Below are 24,994 nucleotides of genomic sequence, written 5' to 3'. Positions count from 1 at the left end.
AAAAAAAAAAAAAAAAAAAAAAAAGAAGTGCCGGGCAGGCAAAAACAAAACATACATAATGCAACACTTGCAAAACTGTGCACTTGATTTCAAAGGGTTCCCAGGAGCCCTGAAACTCAGTGGACCACAACTCTCATGTTATCACCTCTCAGGACCACATTCTGCTGTTGACTGGCCACATGACCTACATTCCTTCAGGTCAAACATTCCCTCCTCCAGGGATCCTTCCTGACTCCCAAGCACAGTCAAGGAAGGCTCCCGCAATCCCCTGGGCTTCCTTTATCACAGCCTCGAAATGACCACCTGTGGGTACTCAGTGTGTTCCTATTCATTGCTGTCCCTCCCCCCATTCCAGTGCTTGCAAAACAGCAGGCTCTCAGTAAATGTTTCTAAAAATGAATGAATGTCTTCTGTTCTCTCCCGCAAACCTTCAGGGCCTGAAATCCCAGCATGAACTTGTGTCCATCCCAGAGATCACCACAGGAGTCATGAGGTGCCCTGTGTGTCACCAGCTTGACCCAGGACGCAGGCCATTTACTCTGCCAGCACCTGCCGTGATCCTATCCCACCCCTGAGGAGGAAATTAGCTTTTTGAAGAGAAAGTGCTTCCTTATTGCAGGCACTGGCCTCTCACTGCAGGAGGTGGGGAATATCTGGTCTAGGTGATCAGAACTGAGGCAGTTTTGTGACAACGCTGGGATTAGCCACGGCATGCCGCCTCCCAGAACAAGGGAGGGCAGGGGTCCCCGAGACCGACCTCTGGCTCCCAGTCAGGAAGAGGACCCGGAGAAATGGGACTGGAATTGTCCAGAGACACGTCGCCTCTTCGAGGACGCCTTCTTTGGTGATGAGGATTATATCCGGCAGGGTTCTGAGGAGTGCCAGAAGTTCTGGACCTTCTTTGAACGCTTGCAGAGATTCCAGAATCTCAAGACCACCAGGAAGGAGGAGAAAGACTCTAGGCATCCCAAGCACAGCATCCCGGCACTGGCCGACCTACCTCGCGCTTATGACCCACACTACCGCATCAACCTCTCCGTCCTTGGCCCCGACACTCGGCGCTCTCGGGGACTAGGCAGGCGCCTGGCCCCGGAGAGAGTGTCTGAGTTCCGTCAAGCCCTGTTGCATTACCTGGACTTTGGCCAGAAGCAGGCGTTTGGGCGGCTGGCCAAACTGCAGCGTGAGCGCATGGCACTGCCCATCGCCCAGTATGGGGATCGCATCCTGCAGACGCTGAAGGAGCATCAGGTGGTGGTGGTGGCAGGTGACACGGGCTGCGGCAAGTCCACTCAGGTGCCCCAGTACCTGCTGGCCGCTGGCTTCAGTCACGTGGCATGCACCCAGCCCCGGCGAATCGCCTGCATCTCACTGGCGAAGCGGGTTGGCTTTGAGAGCCTCAGTCAGTATGGCTCACAGGTGAGTGGGACAGAACAGGTTTCCAGTTTTTCCCAGTGACCTCACGGAATAAGTTGGTTGCCCTATGGCAGTATCGTTACGAAAACACTTACCCTTTGACCCAGCAATGATTCTTGTAGAAATTTATCTATCGGTTGGCCTGGAGATGGTCCAAATGACAAAGGCACTAACATTACCCAGTATAGCACCTTAACAGTCAAAAATCGGAAATGCCTCAGTGTTTATCAATCTTTTTCTAGGCAGTCACAAAAAAAGAATGAGGATGCTTCCTACTAATGAGTTCTAGGGTTCTAATCCTGGCTCGACCACTTAAAAATTTTTGTTTTTGAAGTTATCATACTCTCAGCACAGAAGAATGCACGTATCATACGTATATAACTGTGAATTTTCGTAAGTTGACTGCATTTGTGTGACTAGCACTCAGGTAAAAAAGTCAAACTTACCAGCACCCCAGAAACCTCCTCGTTTCGCCTCCCAGTTACTGCCTTGAGGCCTCAAGAGTTATCACTATTCTTAGGGATAGATCATCATTTTAGTGCTAGATTATCAGACTTGCGTTAGTGATAGAATATCACAGATCATCTTCTCCTCTTTTTGTTACTTTTTTGAAAATTTATTTATTTATTTGTTTTGGCTGTGCTGGGTCTTAGTTGCAGCACGCGGGATCTTTTAGTTGCAGCATGTGGACTTCTTAGTCACAGCATGCATGTGGGATCTAGTTCCCCGAGCAGGGATTGAACTGGGGCCCCCTGCATTGGGAGCACAGAATCTTACCCACTGGACCACCAGGGAAGTCCCTCTTTTTCTTACTTTTTATAAATGGAATCAAAAAGTATGTTCTCTTGCTCACTATTGCCAATTATGGCCTCTGTTGCTCAATATTAGTTTTGTGAGACTCACCTATAGTATCATCATGTAGATGTACACCATTCATTCACACTGTTGTACGGTATTCCACTGTGAAGGCACCACAGATATTGGTTCCTTTTACTGTTGATGGGCATTGGGGAGAGTTCTAGTTTTAGGCTCTTGTGAATGGTACCACTACAAACATTCTACAGCATGCCTTTTGGTGTGTTTTGGTACATATTTCTGTTGGGTATATATCTTAAGAGTAGGATCACTGGGTCATACCAATACTTGTTATGGTTAATCATTTTCATTTTAGATTTTCCAGTGGGTCTGTAGTGATATCACATTTTAATTTGCATTGTGAGTTTTGTTTTGTTTTGGCTGTGTTGGCTAGTAGTTGTGGCATGCAGGATCTTTGTTGAGGCATGCAAGATCTTTCCTTGTGGCATGCAGGCTTCTCGCTAGTTGTGGCATGCAGGTTTTTCTCTCTCTAGTTGTGGCGAGAGAGCTTAGTTGCCCTGCGGCATGTGGGATCTTAGTTACCCGACCAGGGATCGAACCTGTGTCCCCTGCATTGGAAGGTGGATTCTTTACCCCTGGACCACCAGGGAAGTCCCTGCATTGTGAGTTTTAATTTGTGTTTCCTTGATGACTAAGGACGTTGAGTGCCTTTTCTTGTATGTATGAGCCATTTGGAGATCCTCTTTTGTGAAGTGTCTGTTCAACTCCTTTTCCCATTTCGCTTTTGTGTTTTCTGTGCTTTTGTTCTTGATTTATATGTCTTTATAGCATCTGGATATGAGGCCTTTGTAGGATTTATGTATTGTAAATCTTGTCTTCTATTCTGTGAGTTTCCTTTCATTTTCTGAATGGTGTCTTTTGATGAAGGTGTCTTTTCACTTAAATATAATTCAGTCTGTCATTTTCTTTTTATGGTTGCCACCCTTTGGGTTCTGTGTAAGGAATTTTTGCATACTTTAAGGTCATGAAGGTGTTCTGTTTTTTTCTAAAAACCTTTACATTTAGGACTGTAATTCATCTGAAATCTATTTGTGTATGATGTGAGGTAGGGGTTAAGATACATTTCCTCTCAATAACACTTTTTAGCGATTTTACTTTGGATGACTGGTGTCAGTTTCTCCATTTCTGAGGTGAGGGTAATACTAGTGCTTATATTGTGTGGTAGTTGTGAGGATGAAGTGAGTTGATATACATAAAGATTTAAAGTAGTTCCTGGTACATAGAAAGGACTCAAAGAAAGGTTAAGCATTACTATTATAATTAATTAGTATCATACATCAGGCTCTGTGCCGAGTACTTTATGTGCATTAGCACATGTAATTCTCACAGCATCTAGGAGGAAAAAATATGCATCTGTGGGATGGAATTGCCCAAGTCAACAGCACTAAGTGGCAGAGGTGGCATTTGAACCCAAGCCTGTTGGACACCAGAGTCTGATGTGGGACATTTACTCAGATTTTCAATTTGGGGAGGGCGAGGAGCTGTGGCCCAGGCCCAGGTCCTCTCCTGACCACACATTCCCACTGCCCCCCACTCCCAGGTCGGCTACCAGATCCGTTTTGAGAGCACACGCTCGGCGGCCACCAAGATTGTGTTCCTGACAGTGGGGCTGCTCCTGAGGCAAATCCAGCGGGAGCCCAGCCTGCCGCAGTACCAGGTCCTGATCGTGGATGAAGTCCATGAGCGGCACCTCCACAACGACTTCCTCCTGGGTATCCTCCGGCGCCTGCTGCCCCAGCGACCTGACCTCAAGGTCATCCTCATGTCAGCCACCATCAACATCTCGCTCTTTTCCAGCTACTTTGGCGGTGCCCCCGTGGTACAGGTGCCTGGGAGACTCTTCCCCATCACGGTCAGTGCCCCCCTCGCCCCGCCCCAGACTTCCCACCTGGTCTCTGGCCACCCTGGACATGTCCCTTCTGTTCTCTTTTTCTCTGTTTCCCATCTCTTTGATTAATGATGTTCTCTCTCTCTCTCTTTTTTAAAGTTGCTGTTTTTGGAGAATTTACAGTGTGCTGGATAGAGTGCTAAGTGCTTGTTAGAGGAGACCCCAAAATTTAAAGGCTCAAATAACATAGAAATAAATTTTTCTTATATAACCCAAGCCAGCCAAGTGTGGCTGGTCCAGGCTGATGGGCAGCTCTGTTCTACGTGGTCATTCAGGGACCCAGGCTCCTCTTTTCTCATTGCTCTACCATCTCATAGGGCAGGGCTTCTCAGACTCAGCGCTTTTGACATTTGGGTCTGGATAATTCTTGGCTGCCCTGTGCATCACAGGGTGTTTAGCAGTATCTCAGAAGTGGCAGATCCAGGACTTGAATCCCACTCACAGCCAGACATGTCCCTGTGCTCGATAGCTTCTGTTTGCCCTTCCAGATCTCCTTGTCCCCTCCCCACCTTCCTGTCTTTCCTGGGAGGCACAAACGGACCCCTTTCCCCTCTGCCTTCTGGTTGGCCAGTGGGAAGAGGAGAGTCAGCCCCTCCCCTGAGATCTCCAGTGAACTGTGACCCTCACCCGAAGTCACAGCTCCTTTTCGAGATGTCTCTCCACACAGCTCTCTCCTTTATGTTGTTGTTGTTGTTGTTGTTGTTTTTTGCGGTACGCGGGCCTCTCACTGCTGTGGCCTCTCCCGTTGCGGAGCACAGGCTCCAGACGCGCAGGCTCAGCGGCCCTGGCCCACGGGCCCAGCCGCTCCGCCCCTGCATCGACAGGCGGACTCCCAACCACTGCGCCACCAGGGAAGCCCTGCTTTATGGTTTTGACAACCACTACTGCTTCTTGTTTTGGGGCCCAAGAATTGATAAGAGCTCTGAGGCTCCTAGCCCCAGAAGATGCACTGTCCCTGTGGTTTCTGGGTCTAAATGCCCATCAGTCTGGCTTCTAAGTAGCCATTAGAAACAGTGAGGTTGCTTTCAGAGAAGTGATTTCTAGAGATTTAATCCCAGCTCCACCCCTTAAAATTTTGTTCTTGTTGGAGTTATACTCCAGATACAAAAGAGTACCCATATCACAAGTGTACAGCTCAATTAATTTTCACAAATTAAATACCTGTATAGAGCCAGCACCCAGATTAAAAAACATGAACATTACCAGCACCTCAGAAACCTTCCAGTTACCTTGATACTTTGACCTTTTATTACATCCTCCTCAGATTACCGTCTTTGAGTGTGCTGTCTGCTGCCTGACTGATCTGTGTCTTTTCTGTCAGCCTGTGGCCTCCTCGCCCCATTGCTTGGGAGCTGGAGTGACAAGGTATGCTTCTGCCTGGGGCTGTCTCCTCACAGGTCGTGTACCAGCCGCAGGAGGCCGAGCCGACAACATCCAAGTCGGAGAAGCTGGACCCGCGGCCCTTCCTCAGGGTGCTGGAGGCCATTGACAATAAGTACCCACCCGAGGAACGGGGTGACCTCTTGGTCTTCCTCAGTGGCATGGCGGAGATCAGCACCGTGCTCGAGGCCGCCCAGACCTACGCCAGCCACACCCAGCGCTGGGTGGTGCTGCCGCTGCACAGTGCCCTCTCTGTGGCCGACCAGGACAAGGTGGCGCATGCAGCCAGGCCACATGGGGCAGATGGGGGTCTAGGGGGCGTTGAGGGCAGCTAATGCAGGACAGATGTGACCCCACAAGCCAGGGCTGTGGGCTGCAGAGGGGCTGCTCCCATCTTTGAGTTCCTGATGAGGTGGGAGGCATTGGAGCTGAGGTTTGGAGGACAAGGAGGGTTTTTTTTGTTTGTTTTTTTTTTGCGGTACACAGGCCTCTCACTGTTGTGGCCTCTCCCATTGCGGAGCGCAGGCTCAGCGGCCATGGCTCACGGGCCCAGCCGCTCCGCGGCACGTGGGATCTTCCTGGACCAGGGCACGAATCCGTGTCCCCTGCATCGGCAGGCGGACTGTCAACCACTGCGCCACCAGGGAGGCCCCAGACAAGGAGGGTTTTGAGTAGGAGAAGAGGGAGGAAGGCAGTCCAGGTGGGGGAGCAGCTTGAGCAAAGGCCTGGAGATGGGAACCTGTGAGTGGGGTGTGGGGAAAGGTGAAGAGACCGCCTGGTTGGAATGGAAGGGTGCTGGGAGAGAGGCCTTTGGGTCACTGTCTTGGTTATTGATTGCCGTATAACAAATTACCTAGCTTTGGAATCACAACCATCATTTCTGCAGTAGCTCTTAGTTTTTTTGTTTTTTGTTTTGTTTTTAATTTCCAGATAGTAGATAGTTTTATTTTATGTATTTAATTTTAACAAAGGAACAAACCTGAGAACAACAGGGGGAAGTTACAACAAACAAAAAGCAGGATTTTTCTTTTTTTTAAATATTTATTTATTTATTTTTGGCTGCGTTGGGTCTTCATTGCTGCGCACGGGCTTTCTCTAGCTGTGGCGAGTGGGGGCTACTGTTCATTGCAGTGTGTGGGCTTCTCATTGTGGTGGCTTCTCTCGTTGTGGAGCATGGGCTGTAGGCACGTGGGCTTCAGTAGTTGTGGCTCGCGGGCTCTAGAGCACAGGCTCAGTAGTTGTGGCACACGGGCTTAGTTGCTCCACGGCATGTGGGATCTTCCTGGACCAGGGCTCGAACCCATGTCCCCTGCATTGGCAGGTGGTTTCTTAACCACTGCGCCACCAGGGAAGCCCTATCCATTAGTTTTTAACCCGGTCTGCCCTGTTCAGGGGGAAGGTATTGGGTGAGGGTGTGAATCCCGGGAGTTGAGACTCCCCCAGGCTGTCCTGGAGGCTGACTACCATAGTCACCTCCGGAAGAATCCCTTCAGGTCAGACTTGGTTGTTTAGTGATTAAATAAACAAGCTTTGAGCACCTCCTTAGTGCTCCCCTTGCTCTAAGGGGCCTCTTTGGGATACAGTGGGAGCTGAGGTATGGTTCTTCCCCTCAAGCTGCTGGTCCGCTGAGGGGGGATAGACAAGTAATTGACAATCCCACAAGTGGTAGAGGAGAACTCGGGATACTCTGAGAGCAGAGTCTTGGTGGATTCAGGAAAGGCTTCCTGGAGGAAGGGATTCTGTACGTGGAGACCTGAGAAAGCCCCATTCTAGGAAGGGGGTGAGGAGAAGCGTGTCCCAGCTGAAGCGTGTGGAGCACTGGTTTTGTGCTGAGCAGAGTCCTGAGCTCTGTGCACTCCTTGTCTCTAAGCTTCACAGCCGCCCTGTCTGCCAGGTCCTGTTGTCCCCATTCAGTAGATACAGAAACTGAGGCGTAGGCACTTATGCAAAGTCACATAGTTGGCAGAGCCAGGCTGTGGAACTTGGTAATTTGGTACCAGAGCCCATACTCTTAACCAGAGGTTGGCAGACTTTCTGTGAAGAGGGCAAATTTTTGGTTTTTATGGGCTCTATGGTCTCTGTCGTAACTACTCTACTATTACAGGTAGAAAGCAGCTGTAGACTGACGTGGTGAGGCTGTGTTCCATTAAAACTTCATTTACAAAAACAGGTGGCAGGGTGGATTTGGCCTGCAGGCTGCAGTTGCTGACAGCCACTCTTAACTACTGTGCTTGGCTGTCTCTTGGGTCCATGAGAAGGGCTTGTGCAAAGGGCCTGGGGTGAGAGAAAGATGGGACAGCTGGGAAACTGCACGCAAAGTGGTTGGGTCCAGATTGTGAAGGGGAAGTCAGGAGAGACGGGACTGGAGAGGTGGGCAGGGTTAGACCACCAGGGACCTTGAAGACCCAATGTGGTGGTGGGCTTTGTCCTGAGGGCACTGGGGAGGGGGTCATGTGAAGGTTCTGAGCAAGGTGGTGGGCAGTGCCAGTTTGTGCTTTAGCAGATCCCTCTGCTGCATGTGAAGGCTGGATGAGAGGGGATGAGACCAGAGACCAGGGAGGAAGCTGGAGCGGGATTGGGGTGGGAAAGGAGGGGCGTGGAGCAGGGCAGGGGCTGTGGGTTTGGGGAGGAGGGAGTGAATTCATGAGATGTTCAAGATGATCTGGTGTGGCGGGGTGGGTGAGAAGGGAGGGAACACCCAGGACAGCCCACGTTTCTGGTCCCGGTGATGCAGTAGATGATGAGCCATCTCTAAGATGGGGGCCTGAGTAGGGAAGGGTTCAGTAGAAGGTGCTGAGGCTGTTTTAGACATATGGCTGTGAGGTGCCCTTGGGACATCCAGGAGGCCACTGGACACATGGGTTAGTGAGTGCCGAGTTAGTTGTGCAAAGGGCCTGTGGTGAGAGAAAGACAAGACACTGATGCCGCCTCTTCACTATACCCCAGGTGTTCGACATGGCCCCACCTGGAGTCCGGAAGTGCATCCTCTCCACCAACATCGCTGAAACCTCAGTCACCATTGATGGGATCCGCTTTGTCGTAGATTCTGGTAAGTGCTGCCCCCCAGCTACCTCAAGGATCTGGTGAGAAGTGTGGGGTTTGGAGCTGTGCACATGTAGTGAGGGAACTCCGGACCACAGCAGGGAGGAGGTAATGTTTAGGGCTGTGTAGCAATGGCAGCATCTTAATCTTACTCAGGCCTTCCTAGCTTGGTCCTGCCTCAGGGCCTTTGCACTTACCGTCGTCTCTGCTGAGAGCTGTCTCTCCCCAGATTTTTACACGGCTCACTCCCTCACCTAATTTCAGGACCTGCGCAAATGCCTCCCCATTAGAGAGGCCCACTTGTTCACTTTATCTAAGTAATCTCCTTTTACTGTCACTTCCCTTATGAGGCTTTATTTTTCTTCATAGTATGGGCATTATATTTTATATATCTTGATCTATTTATTGTCTGTCTTCCCAACTAGACTGTTCTCTGGAAAGTCAGCATAGCCTAGTGGCGAGGAGACACTGGGGCCAGCCTGCAGGTACACTGCTGGCTGTGTGACTCGCAGTGCGTCAGTTTGCTCATTTGTAAAATGGCAATAATAACAGCACCTCCCTCAGGTGTTGAGGATTAAAGAAGTTAATACATTTGGGGGCTGAGGCTGGAACCTGGCACAGGGTGAATGCTCAATAAATGTCAGCAGTTATCTTATTGTATTGAATCTGATGCCACTGATGATAAAAGATTCCATAATTTTATGTTGGATGACTGAACCTCTGAGTAAGAAAAGGCTTGAGAAAATAAATGAAAAGATAAGTGAATGAGGAAACTAAAGAATACATTAACAAAATGGTAGGGTGGGGCCAAGAGTAAGCTCTCAGTTAGTGTTACTGGAACAAAGGAGTAAGTGAGGGTGTCAGTGAGTGAACGGCTGGATAGAGGGCCAGGCGCATGGAGGGCCCACGTGGCTCCTGCACACACATTCCCTTCCCTCCCTCCTACCCTCCTGCCCACCCAGGGAAGGTGAAGGAGATGAGCTATGACCCGCAGGCCAAACTGCAGCGGCTGCAGGAGTTCTGGATCAGTCAGGCCAGTGCTGAGCAGCGTAAGGGCCGGGCAGGCCGCACGGGCCCTGGTGTCTGCTTCCGCCTCTATGCCGAATCGGACTATGATGCCTTCGCCCCCTACCCTGTCCCGGAGATTCGGAGGGTCGCCCTGGATGCACTGGTGCTGCAGGTGAGGCAGGGGCTGGTAGGGGACTGCATCCTGAGTGCTGGTGCCAGAGAGGAACCCCGGAGGCATTTAGACATGGTTTCAGGGTCAGGAAGGGCAGGGCTGGCCAGGCCACTGAGTGGAACTCATTCCTTCCAAATGTCAGATCCCGTATTGAGGGGAGAACTGTTCCCCCAAATCCACAGGGTCATGGGAAGAACCTTGTGACTCAGTCACAGTGCTTTCAGCTGTAACAGAAAACCCATCAAGAAGTGGCTTTTAAAACCAGGGTTTTGGGCTTCCCTGGTGGCGCAGTGGTTAAGAATCTGCCTGCCAATGCAGGAGGCATGGGTTCGAGCCCTGGTCCAGGAAGATCACATGTACCGTGGAGCAACTAAGCCCGTGAGCCACAACTACTGAGCCCGTATGCCACAGCTACTGAAGCCTGTGCGCCTAGAGCCTGTGCTCCACAACGAGAAGCCACTGCAGTGAGAAGCCCTCGCACCACAACGAAGAGTAGCCCCCGCTCTCTGCAACTAGAGAAAAGCCCACGCACAGCAATGAAGACCCAACACAGCCAAAAATAAATAAATAAATTTATTAAAACGAAAACAAACCAAAAAAAACGGGGTTTCTCAGTACATTTTTTGTCATGGCTTAGATGTCATTTGCTTAGATTAGGCTGCTGTGACAAATAGACCCACTGACATAACAGCCAACACAGCAGAACGTTAGTCCTTGGGTTGGTGGGCAGTTTCCTTTATTCAGAGACCTGGGCCTTTTTGCTCTCATGGCTCCATCATCTCCCTGGGGCCTCTTCATCATGTGTGTCAGCCAGCGATGGGGAGAGAGCGTGGGACTTACGTTTGGGAGGGTGTGAGGGCCAGGTCCACAAGCAGTGTACTTCACTTCCACTCACCCTGGTGAGAGCTCGGTTCTGTGGCCACACCTCACTGCAGGAGAGGCTGGGAAGTGTAGTCTCTGTGCTCAGGAAGAAGCAGAAATTGAAAATGGGGAACAGCAGGTGGCATCTGCCTCAGGCTCACACGTGCCCAGGTGAGAGAGAGGCATGAACCCGCCCCCTTTCCTATGGGTGATGCACATTGTTTCTATTCATTTGATTTCCTTTTTAAAAAATGCCAGTTATGGGGCTTCCCTGGTGGCGCAGTGGTTGAGAGTCCGCCTGCCGACGCAGGGGACATGGGTTCGTGCCCCAGTCCGGGAAGATCCCACATGCCGCAGAGTGGCTGGGCCTGTGAGCCATGGCCGCTGAGCCTGCGTGTCCGGAGCCTGTGCTCCACAACGGGAGAGGGCACAACACTGAGAGGCCCGCGTACCACAAAAAAAAAAAAAACAAAAAAAAGGAATAAAAATGCCAGTTGTGACCCACGTCATGAAGTTCCTGACTCACATAACCTGCTGTTTGAAAAATGCTGACTTGAACAATACAGAAAATGTACCATTTCACATAACAGGAAACCTTGAAATAGGGAAATTGGCTTGGTTATAATACAATCTACTAGAATATATATATTATATATACTAGAAATTAGTATATATTTATGTATTATGTATATACATACAGTATATAGTATATATAATATATTATATATACTAATTACTAGTATATATAATATATAGTATAAATTATATATATATATATATATATATATATTTTATTTAGTTTTGGTTGTGCCAGGTCTTAGTTGCAGCACGTGGGATCTTTTTTTAGTTGTGGCATACGAGATCTAGTTCCCCGACTAGGGGTTGAACCCGGGCCCCCTGCACTGGGAGCATGGAGTCTTACCCACTGGTCCACCAGGGAAGTCCCCAGACTTGGTTATTTAAATAGAATGGTGGTGTCATAAAGGAACAGGGATTTTTCTAGCTTTCCAGCCTCAGCTTATCAGCAGCTGTCCTAATAACGATGATGATGATAAAAAGCACTTACCTCGTACTTCCTGTGTGCTAGCTCTGTTCTAGGTGCCTGAGTTATGTATATAAGTTTTGCTCCTCACACAATCTCTGTAGTAGGTAAACTTATTCCAATTTATGGATGAGAAACAGGATGCAGAGAGGTTAAGTAGCTTGATCCATGTAGTATGGCTGGCAAGTGGCAGAGCCCGGATCTGAGGCTGTCAAGCTCCAGAGCGTGCCTCATGAATGCCACCTGGCTCTGGTAGCTATGGGCAGCACCTCCTCCTCCTTTACTATCTGGCTGCAGAGGCGATGAACTGCCCCTCTTTATGGGTCTCATTTTTATTTTTTTTTTGGCCGTGCTGAGCAGCTTCCAGGATCTTAGTTCCTCAAGCAGGGATTGAAGCCAGGCCCACAGCAGTGAAAGTGCAGAGTCCCAACCACTGGACCGCCAGGGAATTCCCAGTTTGTGGGTCTCATTTTTAAGGCCGTGGGAACCTTTTCCAGAAGCCCCCTGGCTGGTCTCCCATCCTGTCTTGTCAGCAGAACTAGGTCACGTGTCCACTCTGTGACCTGTAATTGTCCGGGGTGGTGGGGTGGCATTGCCTGACTGGATCAGAGCAGTGATTCGCAGTCTCAGCTACACTTTGGAATCACGAGAGTGCTTAAAAAACCAAAAAACGTCCGTGCCCTACCCCTCACCCAGAGCTTCTAATTTACAGGTCTTTTAATGAGTATTAGTGACCTCCCAGACAGCACCACAGCTTAGTGAGCAGGGAGGAAGGTGGTACCACTGGTTGCTGGGTGGATGCCAGAACCTCTGGTGCCCTCCAGATGAGGCCCAGGAGAGCAGGTCACCTTACCTAGAGACTTTGGCTGATCCCCTAGTCTCTCCGAGCCATGTTCTCACTCTCTCATGGTCATGTGAGCCACCATGCCAGCCTTTCCTTCATCCACTCACCAGAGAGGTGCTGTTTCCCTGTGCTATGCCAGGCCTGGTGTTGGTACATGTTCCACTGCTTTCTCCCCGTGACCTGCTACCCCTCTGGGCCTTTGAATCTGTCGGGATGCTTTGGTCAAAAGTGAGAGAAACCCAGCTCAAACTGTTGTTAGCAGAAAAGGGGATTTTATGGATTTGTGTGTCCATGTTGGGGGGAGGTCTAGCTTAGGAAAAATTAAGGATTTCTCCATCTGCTGTGAATGGGCTAATTTCCAGGCAGTGGAAAAACTAACCACAACAGCTCTGGGCTTCCATCCTGGCCCCTCACAACCAGAGAGGATGCTGGAGCTTCTCTCTCTCAGCTCCAGTCTGCAAAGTCCCAGGGAAGGATTCTGAATGGCCCAGCTCAGGTCATGTGCTCATTCCTTAGTCAGTCGCTCTGACCAGGGCCTGAGAAACCTCACTTGGCCCAGCTTAGATCGTCTGCTCGCTCCATGGCCAGGGTGTGGAGAAGAGCTGCTGGGCAGACAGACAGGTAACGGCCCCCCTTCCCTGCTTCTGTACGATGGACCTTGACGTTGGGCATTTTAAAGTATCACAAGTTTGTGATCCCTGAGTCCCCCAGTGTTCCACAGTGGCTCATGTGTTCCCCATTCCTGACAGGGTTTGGTTCTCATTCCAGATGAAGGGCATGAGTGTGGGGGACCCCCGAACCTTTCCCTTCATCGAGCCCCCACCACCAACCAGCTTGGAAACGGCCATCCTCTACCTCCGGGACCAGGGGGCCCTGGACAGCTCAGAGGCCCTCACCCCCATCGGCTCCCTGCTGGCCCAGCTGCCTGTGGACGTCGTGATTGGTGAGGACGCCCCCTTGGGGTGATCGCATAGGGTCCTGGGAATGGGTGTGGGCCACCGCTTGCTCTGAGTGCCCCAGGGGTAAGTCTGGTCCTTCTCTGGGCCCTGTCCATTCATTCTCAGGTCCTCTGTGTCAGGTCCTGTTCTAGCACCAGGGATATAGCAGTAAACAAAACAGACATTTCCCTCCTCTGCACAGCCTGTCCCCAGCTCCACGTGGTACCCCCTCTATTGTGGTTGGATGTCAAAACCGCCTACCTCTTCCTCTTGCCCATCCTGAGTCATCCCTGCCCCTTCCTAGGAACTTGCTGACCGAGGCATATTTATCTTGCCCAGTTCTCCTGACTTGAGACATTCTGTGTCTACCAACAATCCACGGCCCAGAGAATATTGCTAGCTGAGTTCTACCACCTGGGGCACCACTTCCCAGGCATAATTCTCAGGGGAGCTTTCTGCCTGCGTCAATATCGTTAAAAGTCCCCATCATTGCGACACACTGGAGCGTCAGTACGGGCAGCAGCCTGGATACCACCAACCCCGAGGGCCACCCACAGCTATGGAAATGGTTATTTTTGTTTATTTTAGAAGGAAGCAGGGCTAGTGCAAGGAGAATCAGATCTGAGAAGAAAGAGAACAGTCTGTGAGCATTTGCTTTGTGTCAGTGGAAGACTTTGTGGCCCTTATTTCATCTTCACCTGGTGAGGGGAGGGCCTCTGGGTGCTCCTGTTATACAGTTGAGGAAAACGAGGTTCAGAGAAAGGCTGTCACTCGCTCGCCAGGGAGGCACGCCCCAGCCAGGCTGGCACCATGGGTCCCCAGGCCCTGCGGAGCAGGCGACACAGATGATGCAGTGCTGGGCAGTTCTGGGCCCCGGTGGCTCAGTTACCGTTCTTCCTCTGTGCCAGGTGGAGCTCCCAGTGCTTCCCAGGTGAAACACAGTTCATCCTCACAGCAGGTAGATGCTGCAGTTAACCCATTTCACAGATGGGGAAACAGGCACAGAGAGGAGGAGGGACTTGCCTGAGGTGACAAAGCTAAGGGGTTCTGGGACAGCCTTGTTTTACTGCCCTACTTTATCTTATGAGGCTACATGTGTAACAGGAACTTTCTGGAAAGGTAGGCAAGGGGAATAGTGAGGGTGAGTCAGATGTGTGACATGCAGGCCGCTGACCTTGGGGCAGGTGGAAACAGTCTTCCATCACATTGGGATCTGATTCTGGGTTTGATACTGTCCCTCTGGCTCCCGAGGCCCTCCATGGGTGATGTGGAGGGTAGGTCAGGGGTCCCAGAGGGCTGGGGACGCTGTCAGGCGCCCAGGAGGCTCAGCGCAGTGTCTGCCCCCAGGGAAGATGCTGATCCTGGGCTCCATGTTCCACCTGGCGGAGCCTGTGCTCACCATCGCTGCCGCCCTCAGCGTCCAGTCGCCCTTCACCCGCGGCGCCCAGAGCAACCCCGAGTGTGTGGCGGCACGGCGACCCCTGGAGAGTGACCAGGGCGACCCCTTCACACTCTTCAACGTCTTCAACACCTGGGTGCAGGTGAGGTTGACAGCAGGGTGCCCCCGTCTGGCTGTCGTTCTGCACGGGGCCAGAGCCTCCCTGAGGCTGTGGCTCCTCCTTGTGCCCCCACCGCCACCCCAGGGACGACCACTGAGCCCTCCGCAGGCCAAGCCTGTCTGGGGAGGACCCTGACTCCACCATTCATGGGACCAGCACGTGCAGAGGCCCCCGCCTGAGGGGGAGCCTGAGGTTTCTAAAGCACTGACGAAAGCCAGTGCCATCTGGAGAAAGTTTAGATGCCTTAGGCTGGGGGCTATATCTTGAGCACACGTTCCCTGACCGGGCCGGGTCCTGTTCTGGGCATTGCTGGGGACCCAGTGGTGACTAAAACTACCTGGCCCGGCCCTCCTGGGGCTCCCAGCTCAGTGCAGGAGGGAGACTGTCCCTGGACAGTGACCAGCCAGAATGGGCTGTGATGGGGAGTCCAAAGGGGCTGGGAGAGCCCAGGGAGGGTGTCTGACCCCATGTGGTGTCTGGGAGGGCTTCCTGTAGGAGGGGGCAGTGGGTCTGAGACCTGGAAAAAGGAGGAGAGCAGGTGGCGCTGAGGGAGGGCCGGCAGGCCTGCCGTCCTCCCAGAGGCTGGCGTTTGGGCTCACACTGGGTTCGTCTGGGCAGTGGGTCGGCACCCCCATCCCTCCTCCCAGCTGGCCAGGCCCTGACCCTCTGGTGGCCGGACCTCCACCCAGGTGAAATCTGAACGGAGCAGAAACTCTCGCAGGTGGTGCCGCCACCGCGGCATAGAGGAGCATCGGCTGTATGAGATGGCCAACCTGCGGCGCCAGTTCAAGGTGAGGCCCGGGAGGAGGGGTGAGGGCCGGCCTGCCCAGGCAGACAGGGCCAGGAACAGACCTGGCGAGCAGGGGTGGGGGGCGCTGGAGTGAGGTGTGCATGAACACCTTCTGCGGCACGGCTTCCCATCCTCTGACAGTCTGATATCAGAGTCCCACCCTACACCCACCTCCCGTACCGTTACATCACCAGGTGTGGAGTGCGGCCCGGGCAAAGGAGTAGAGATCCAGGAGGGTTTCCTGGAGGGGTGGACAGGGTCACAAGCCGCATCCTCACGAAAAGCCGCCTTCTCTGGAGTGGGGGAGCCAAGCTGGCCAAGTGCCAGCAGGCTGCACGGGGCACCAGATTTGGAGCCGGACATCCCAGCAGTGAATCTGAGCTCTGCCGCTTGCTAGCAGTGCAACCCTGGGCGAGTTACTGGGCCTCTCGGGGACTCAGCTTCTCGTTCTGAAAACTGGGAGGCTAAAAATAGCCCCTGCCTCCCAGCGTTCCCATGAAGATTAAATGAGTTAATACACCTAGAGCATTTAGAAGGGCCTGACACACAGGTGTTCCCATACAAGTGTTTGCAGTTTTCATCGTCATTATGAGGATGTGGTTCTACAGCTTGCTTGTGTTGTTAATATTCCACGGGCATCTTTCCATTCGAGCACAAAAAGATCCAGCGCCGAGTACTTCTCTGCGGTTGTGAGCGTGCCACGGAATGAAAATAAAAGAGCCCCTGGTGTAACCGTTCCTCTCGGCTGCAGGAGGGCAGATTGAGGCCCAGAGTGGACGGTCAGCACCAAGGCCTCCCATGCAATCACAGGGGGCTCCACGTTGGGGACCACCAATATCCCAGCTGTTCTCGGCATCTCTCAACATCTCTGACTTTCTAAAGAGCGACCGTTCAACCTTTGTTGAGCCCCAGATGCTGAGAAACTAATGAAAAGTGTGGGTCCTTTTCTCTCTCTCACTATGAGTCACATATGATATCCTATCTCTCCTCGTTGGTCGGGGCTCGATGAGAAACAGAAGGTCCAACGCAGTAGGTCCTTGGGAGACTGTTTCCAAAGGCGTGGGCAGTAGGTCTCTAATGTGCATTGGAATCACAGGGAGGGTCCATGCTATCCAGATTCCACACCCACCCGCCCTGAGATTCTGATTCAGTCATTCTGGGATGGGGCCCAGGTCCCGGCATTTCTGAGCGTACCTGGAGCCTGGTGACGACTGTGTGCAGAGGAGGCCCCGGGGAGGACCCTGGGTGGTGATCGCCCGGCCTCCTCTTCTCCCTCCTGGCGGCTGGCCCAGGTGTTCCGTTGGCCGATGACAGAGACGGCTCTTTCCTGGAGCAGTCATGTGCCTGGCACCATGCAAAGAGCCGTTCTCATACAGCCCCTTTCAGCCCTAACAGCCCTAGCAGGGAGGCCCCGGGAAGGTCCCTGTTTTTCATTTGAGGAAAAGTGTGGCTCTAAGGGTGAGGTCTTGTGCCACCAGCAGCAGGCCCCAGACCGGAACGTGTGTCTGCATCCAGAGCACGCTTGGCCTGCCCTGTGTCCCTCACTCGGGCCCCACCCACCCCCAGGAGCTGTTGGAAGACCACGGGCTGCTGGCCAGGGCCCAGGCCTCGAAGCCGGGGGACAGCTACAGTCGGCTACGGCAGCGTCGGGAGCGCCAGGCGCTCTACCAGCTGAAGCGCCAGCATGAGGAAGGCCAGGGACGCAGGCGCAAGGTGCTGCGGCTCCAGGAGGACCAGGACGGCTGCTCCAGCGATGAGGACCGGGGCGGCACAGCCTCCCAGGGGGCCGGCGACAACGTGGACATCCAGGTGAGGCGCCGTGGGGCTGACTGGTGCCTGGGGTGGGTGGGGATGGAGTTGATCAGAGAGGGGATGTGGGCTGCCCTGGGGGTCTTATGGGACATGGCCTTGCTCTGGGGTCTGAGAGGACACAGCCCTGCCCTCATTCAGGAGGCAGGTTTCCATGGACAGGAGTCTACAGAAACCCTTGGATCCACAGATTCCAGTACAAGCCCCTGGGGTAGTGGGGAGGGCCCTCGGGAACCCACCTTCCCCCATGTTGCCCCCAGGATGTGAAGTTTAAGCTCCGGCACAACCTGGAACAGCTGCAGGCGGCCGCCAGCTCAGCCCAGGCCCTGACTCGGGACCAGATGGCCCTGCTCAAGCTGGTGCTGGGCCGGGGCCTCTACCCCCAGCTTGCCATCCCGGACCCGTTCAACAGCGGCCGCAAGGACTCGGACCAGGTGGGTCTCCTTCCCTCTCCCCGTCCCTGTATGTGTTTTGTCGTCTGTCACCCCTTCCCAGCACCTGCTCTGTGCTGGGGATACAGCAGTGACTGAAACAGCCCTGGCCATGCCCTTGTGGGGCTGCAGTCTAGTGCCGGGGGCGGGGGATAGACTTGTTCCCAGACAGATGACCAGAGTGGTTGGGGTCGGGATGGGGACCCAGGGGCTGAGGGGGACCTGATTAGCCTTGGAGGAGGTCAGGGAGGGCTTCCTGGAGGAGGAGCCTTCTGAGTTGAGATGAGGAGGAGGGAACCTGGCAGCGGGAAGAGCAAGTCTGAGGGCCTCTGTCACCCAGCGCCCGCCTTCGGCTTCTCCAGATCTTCCACACCGAGACCAAGCAGGGCGCCGTGCTGCACCCCACCTGCATCTTCGCCAACAGCCCCGAGGTGCTGCACACGCAGGAACAGGAGGCCAGGGGCAGCGATGGGAGCCGAGGTACTGTGAGCCCAGGTAGGGGTGGAGAGAAGCCCTCCATCGGGGACGTGAGGGACAGGACAGTGACCTCAGGGTGCCCCTCGCCGTCTGGGGTTACCCCCTCGCTCCTCCCCACATTCAGCTTCGCTGGGGCTTCTGACGTGGGACCCGCAGGTCTCAAGAGCCAGACCTGGCTGGGTGGCCTTGGCAAGTCCACCCCTTGCTGAGCCTCGCCCTCCCCATGTGGTGCTGGCTGCCCCGAGCCCGTCCCAAGGCCTGAGGTTTTAGCAATTAGAGCAGCGCCTGCCAGGAGACCTGTCCCAGGAGCCCCATGAACTTCAGGGCTTGGTCCTGCCTGGGGGGCTCCCCCAGCCCCAGCGTTCAGGCAGTTGGATTCGGTCTACCTTCTAGTGGGATCCAGGCCACAAAAGTAGCCTCAGCTGAGGCTGCACTCAGGCCAGGCCAGTCGCACCAGGGTGCCCTTCCCCAGGTGCAGGCCCTGCCCTCAGGAGCAGGCTTCACGTCTGCAACGTGAAGGACTAGTTGTGTGCTCTGCCTGAGCGCTGAAACACAGCTCATCCTTCTGTTTGTAAAGAAAGTAACACACTGCACTAAAATGGTAAACAGTAATCCCAAAAGGTAAGGTTTATGATTTTAAATACCAAAGATAGAATTGGAAGTTTTCTCTCTAATCTTTAAGTGCTGTAAATTCCAAGTGAATTTACCCTCTTCCTATTACATTGTTTTACTCCTTTTTGGAAACATTTTGTAAGTTCCAGGCATTCTGCAAGTAGAGAGTGTGTTAGGAACCCTCCGTGTTCTTGCCTAGCTGTAGCTGTCACCATTTTTCCATCCTTGTTTATTCTGTCCCCTTGATTTTTTTTTTTTTCCTTTTTGCTGGAGCATGTTAAAGCAGGTCCCAGACATCTTACCAGTTAGTAATAATAATAAAAATCATATTCATAAGGATTGTTTTTTTGCATCACCACAATGCTGTCATCACCCTTAACAAAATTAACAATAGTTCTGGGCTTCCCTGGTGGCGCAGTGCTTGAGAGTCCGCCTGCCGATGCAGGAGACGCGGGTTCGTGCCCCGTTTCGGGAGGATCCCACATGCCGCGGAGCGGCTGGGCCCGTGAGCCATGGCCGCTGGGCCTGCGCGTCCGGAGCCTGTGCTCCGCAGATGGGAGAGGCCACAACAGTGAGAGGCCCCCATAAAGCAAGAAAAAAAAAAAAAAAAAAAAAAAAAAAAAAAAAAATTAACAATAGTTCTTAGTATCACTGAATAGCCAAAAATCACATCCAGCCTGGCAAAGTATTTAAGAGTAAGCTTATCACAGGCATTTTATCGTTACACACGTGAGCATATTCTTTGTGTGGATGTGTGAATGGCCCAGGTGGGACAGGCAGCCACTGGGGGATGACGGGTGTGGGGTGCGGGGGGGAGCTGAGCTGTCCCCTCGACCCTTTCAGATGACAAGGACAAGATGAGCAGCAAGCACCAGCTCCTCACCTTCGTCTCCCTGCTGGAGACCAACAAACCGTACCTGGTGAACTGTGTCCGCATCCCCGCTCTGCAGGTGGGTCCTCGCCCCAGCCTCCCTGCCTCCCAACTCCCTGTGCCATGGCTGTGTCCCAGGGCAGGGGGCCCCAGGTGGGCCTGGAGGAGCTGCCTTCCCCCAGGCTGGCTGCTGTCATTCATTACTCGCTGAGTGCCTGCCGGGTGCCAGGACCTGTGGAAGGTGCACAAGGCAAGACCCGGTTCCTGCTCTCCAGGAGCTCACATCTAGCGGGGAGGGCGGGCAGTAGCACTAAACGCAGTGCAGCACTGATAGGGTAGAGGGCGATAAGCGTTTGGGGAAAATAAAAAGAACAGGTAAGGGGATTGGGGAGGGGTGGGTTGGGGGGGCAGGGGAGGGGACAGGTTCTAGTATAGAATTAGGCGATCCGGGTGGGCCTTATTGAGAAGGTGCAGTCAAGTAAAGACCTGAGGGAGGGAGGGAGGGAGGGAGCCATAGGGATCTCTGTGGGAAGAGTGTCCTGGGCAGAGCGAAGAGCAAGTGCAAAGGCCCTGAGGCACCACGTGCCTGGTGTGGACAGGGAACAGCTGGAGCAGAGTCAGTGAGGGGGAGAGTGGCTGGAGAAGAGGTCAGGGAGGCAGGTGAGACTGGATCCCCCTCCCCACCACCACCAGAGGGTTCTGAGCAGAGCTGGGACAGGGTCTGACACGGGGCAGAGGCCAGGAGCCCAGCAAGGAGGTGACTGCAGTCGTAGGGCAGGAGCGGATGGTGCTGGAGGCTGAGAATGTGCTCAGATTGCAGATATACATGCGTATATGTGTCTGCAGCCAGGAAGGGGGGTTCCTGACAGCAGTAGCTGCCACACCTGTATGCCCACTGTGGCCACCCTGTGGTTTCAGGCCTGGCCACGATTCTCACTTTATAGGGGAGAAGATGGGGCTGGGTGCAGGGGGCAGTGAGGAGGAGGGCGTGTCCCTTGACTAAGCCACACAGTGAGCAAGTGGCTGAGCCTGAACTCAGGGTCACAGGCCACACCTAAGGCCTCCCCCCATCAGGTGGGTGTCCCTGTTACCCCGACCCCCTCGCTTCCATCCCAGGGAACATAGAGGGAAGAGAGAAACCCTTCCTAGAGCCCTGGGAGATGTTGTTGACGCTGATTTCCACTGGCACCAAGAAAGTGAACTCTGATCTGCTCCGTTATGTCTTCGTTCAAATGTGTACTGAGTGGCCACTTGGCACCAGCCGCTAAGTACTCTTCCAGGTGCTGGGAATGCAGTCGTGATCAGAATGGACAAGATTCCCTGTGTTCGTGGGGCTCATGTATAAGTGGGGGAGGCAGATGGTAAAGAGAAGCACAAATGTAAGAGACCACACCAGATGCTGTACCAGTGCTGGAGGAGGAATGAAGTGGGATGAGGGCTGGAGTACTAGTGGTCAGCAGGACCTCGGGACAGAAACACGGCTTTGCTGGCTGAGATGCTGCCTGATAGTCAATCCCCCCCGCCCTGCCCCACCCCATAGTTTCTAATGATTGAGAATTTTAAACATGCACAAAAGTAGAATAGCACGCTGAACTCTCATATTCTATCACCAGCCCCACAGACCCTCGACCCGTGGCGAGTCCTGCCCTATCCACCCACCCCCGCCCCATCCCATAGAATTTTCCCCAATGTGTTATCTTGACAGTTTTCGAAGAGAAAAGTTGAAAGAAGTGAGGAGTGAACACTCAATATTCCCACTCCCCAGTCCTACAGCTAACATTCGGTCTTTGCTTTATCACCTCTCCACTCATCAATCTATTTTAATAGGTGGGCTTTCTTTTGAATTTCTTGATGCATTTTAAAGTAAGTTGCTGTAAGCACTTCAGCATGCTTCCTGTTAACTAACATTCAATATTTGTTTATATATTTTGAGGATAAAAGGTATAGAGAGTGACACATACACATATTAAGCACGCCATTTGACAAGTGTTGACAAAGACACACACGTGTGGCCCCAACTCTAAGAAGGTAGAGACGGCCACTGGCCTCCAGCGCAGGTGATGACCCCCCTGCCGCTGACTTCTTGGAACCTGCTCCGTATTTTCCTCTTTAGTCTTCATTAGTCTCTCTCTCCGAGTAGAATTTCAGCTCCGTGGGGCAAGGACTGAGTCCATCTTGTTCACGTTGTGTCTCTGGCACCCGGAAGAGTGTCTGGCACAGAGTAGGCGTGTGGTCAGTATTTGTTGCAGGGCTGGGTGGACGTCTGGATGGGTGGGTGGGTGAGTGGGGGGTGGGCAGGAGCCCAGCCAGGCGGGGGGGCCTCTCTACGATGGCATCCTGCCCCTCCCACCACTGCCTGTCCCCTGCCCCTTCTCTTCCAGTCCCTCCTGCTGTTCAGCCGGTCCCTGGACACCAATGGTGACTGTTGCCGTCTGGTGGCCGATGGCTGGCTGGAGCTCCAGCTTGCGGACAGTGAGAGTGCTGTCCGGCTCCTGGCGGCTTCCCTGCGGCTCCGGGCCCACTGGGAAAGCGCCCTGGACCGGCAGCTGGCCCACCAGGCCCGGTGGCAGCTGGAGGACAAAGACGAGGAGGAGGCGGCCCCAGTCAACCGCAAGGAGGTGGCAGTCCTGAGCAGGGAGCTGCTGCAGTTCACGGCATCCAAGGTACCCGCCTCCTGGGCACCTGCACCCCCTTGGCCAGAGGGGCCATCAGCCATAGGGATGAAAGCTCTGGAAGGCCTGGCTTTCAGCTCATCAATATGCACACATTTGGGGGTTTTCAAATCAGAGAGGTTGATGACAAGCCCAACGTCACACAGCTGGTAAGGGGGGAGCCAGGGTTTGACCCCAGGAGCCATGCCATTAACCCCTGTGGCCCTCATTCAACAGATGTTTATGAATACATGCTGCATGTGTGGTGCAGGTTACCCCTCGTTAGCAGTTAAGGGCGTGCAGGGTGTGAGAGGGAAGCTGTAAGGTATCTGTCTATTCGTGGAGGACAGACGGGAAGAATTCGGACGGAGCAGATTTGAAACTGATCCCCCACCTCTTTAAGTGGTGGGGGGTTGAGAATTGCTCCCGATTCTATTGCTATTACACGTGGGTGGGGTGCAACCCAGTGGGCCAGGGAAAGGGGAACAGGCTGACATGCTGGAGGAGAAGGGGCAAGGTGGCCAGACTTGAAGGTCAGACTTAAGGTCTGGATGTGCTCCCAGCAGTCATAAGGAGAGAAGGGGTCTGGGGAAGGCAGGTGAGATGGGGGATGGGGCATCAGGGAATGTTCTAGACAAGCCTGTGGTCATGAGTATCTGAAACCGTGTTGTGATTGGCTTAAGCAATTAGCCCCCATAACTGAAAAGCCCAGGGGTGGGCTTTTGGCACGGCTGGATCCAGGTGCTCCAATCATGTCTCTGAGTGAGTCTCTCTCCCCTATTTCCTGTCTCTCTTTGTTCAGGTTTCCTACAGCCTCCGGCGGCTCACAGGGCTGGAAATCCAGAACCTCTATGTGGGACCCCAGACCATCACTGCTGCCCCCAGCCTCCCTAGCCTCTTTGGCTTCTCTACCCCGTCCCCCCATCCCACCAAAGGGGGCTACGCAGTCACTGACTTCCTCACCTACAGCTGCCTCACGGTGAGCATGGACCCCACCTTGGCCCCTCATCCTCCTGCCCCTGAAAATGCGACGTCAGTGATTCCCCCCACCCTCTGCCCTCAACCGCACTCCAGCTTAGTCCAGGGATGCAGTTTCAGAAAGGGGCCTGCCAGCCCCGAGGGGTTCTGGGAAGGTCCCAGGCTGGCGGCGGGGGGCGGTGGGGAGCCAAGCTCGACACAGCCTGCCTGTCGCAGAGCGACACGGACCTGTACAGCGACTGTCTCCGCACCTTCTGGACCTGCCCCCACTGCGACCTGCACATGCCCTTCACGCCCTTGGAGCGCATCGCCCACGAGAGCACCTGCCCCGAGGCCCCACAGGACGGTCCCCCAGGTGAGGCTGGGGCAGTGGCAGCCGGGGCGCCTGTGTTTGCCCAGTTGTCAGTCCAATCTGTGGTTGTTGACTGTGCGTCTGGGCACTTGCTCGACACTCTGGGGACTCACGACCTCAGCTGTCTGCCCTGGCTGGGGCCACGTGTGGACTCCGTCACAAGGACCCAGAGCCCGGGACCAGGAGGCCCTGCAGCCACCTCATTCTCAGGTCGTGGTGTCTGTCTCTCTTTGGTCTCTGTGTCTCTGCCTGTCCGGTCGGCCTCTGTGTTCCTGTCTGTTTCTCTGTCTCTCTCTTGCCGTGTCTCTCGTTCTTTCCTCTGTCCCACAGCTCTCTCTGCCTTGGCCACATCCATCCTGTTGTCAGCCAGGGGACGCTGCAGTGGGCAGACCCGGGCACAGAGTCTTCTGCGGTGCCCCATGCACCACACGCTGGCGCTTGCTGGGGAGATGGCTGTAGGGCCACCCCAGGGCTCTGTTTGTCTCTTTCAGTCTCTGTGTCTCTGCTTGTGTCTTTCTCTGTGTCCCTTTCACCCCCAGGGACACAGAGTAAAGACTTGCCTCTGTGTGTGTATTGATCAAGGAGGGCTTCCTGGAGGACACAGAGCTGGAGTCCCCAGAGGCCAGGAGAGAGCCTAACCCCGCCAGGTTTCTGGGATTTGGGTGGGGGTGAGAGCATGCAATGGAGCGTCCCCCTCACAGCCTCCCATTTCCTCTTCCTTAGGGGCTGAGGAAGCTGCCCCTGAGCCCCTCCAGAAGGCATCCGCCCTGCAGAGGCCCTACCACTGCGAGGCCTGCCAGAAGGACTTTCTGTTCACACCCACGGAGGTGCTGCGGCACAGGAGGCAGCACGTGTGAGCCCAGCCAGTCCTGGACCAGGACCAGGACCAGGGCCAGGGCCAGGGCTCCCGCCCAAGCCCCCAGCCTAGACACGGAGCTGTGGTCTGGGCCCAGCCCCGCTGGGAGGGAGCATAAATATGTGAATAAAGTCTCACCAATGG

At 53.8% G+C, this 24,994-nt stretch overlaps 1 protein-coding gene across 1 annotated transcript; it reads left to right on the top strand.

The window, feature by feature from the left end:
• The first annotated feature begins 429 nt into the window (after positions 1-429).
• Positions 430-24,994, top strand: DHX34 (DExH-box helicase 34). The gene is made up of 16 exons (XM_007458477.1): positions 430-1,416; positions 3,830-4,141; positions 5,575-5,829; positions 8,504-8,606; positions 9,562-9,779; positions 13,295-13,469; positions 14,812-15,005; positions 15,713-15,814; positions 17,380-17,622; positions 17,883-18,056; positions 18,416-18,533; positions 19,986-20,092; positions 22,395-22,676; positions 23,467-23,643; positions 23,859-23,997; positions 24,718-24,994. Exons 1-16 carry the CDS (start codon positions 712-714, stop codon positions 24,849-24,851), a joined length of 3,438 nt encoding a protein of 1,145 aa, XP_007458539.1. The 5' UTR covers positions 430-711; the 3' UTR covers positions 24,852-24,994.

Source organism: Lipotes vexillifer, unplaced genomic scaffold (genome assembly GCF_000442215.2).
Source record: "Lipotes vexillifer unplaced genomic scaffold, Lipotes_vexillifer_v1.1 scaffold371, whole genome shotgun sequence".
Lineage (NCBI taxonomy): Eukaryota > Metazoa > Chordata > Mammalia > Artiodactyla > Lipotidae > Lipotes > Lipotes vexillifer.
The sequence above is the reverse complement of the archived record's forward strand: the minus strand, read 5'-3'. Positions and strand labels throughout refer to the sequence as shown.

Excerpts from the sequence above, each read along its gene's own strand:
- DHX34 (XM_007458477.1), top strand. The coding sequence starts at position 712 with ATGCCGCCTCCCAGAACAAGGGAGGGCAGGGGTCCCCGAGACCGACCT. Across the intron at positions 22,677-23,466 it reads TGCAGTTCACGGCATCCAAG|GTTTCCTACAGCCTCCGGCG; the intron begins GTACCCGCCTCC and ends CTCTTTGTTCAG. Across the intron at positions 23,644-23,858 it reads TCACCTACAGCTGCCTCACG|AGCGACACGGACCTGTACAG; the intron begins GTGAGCATGGAC and ends TGCCTGTCGCAG.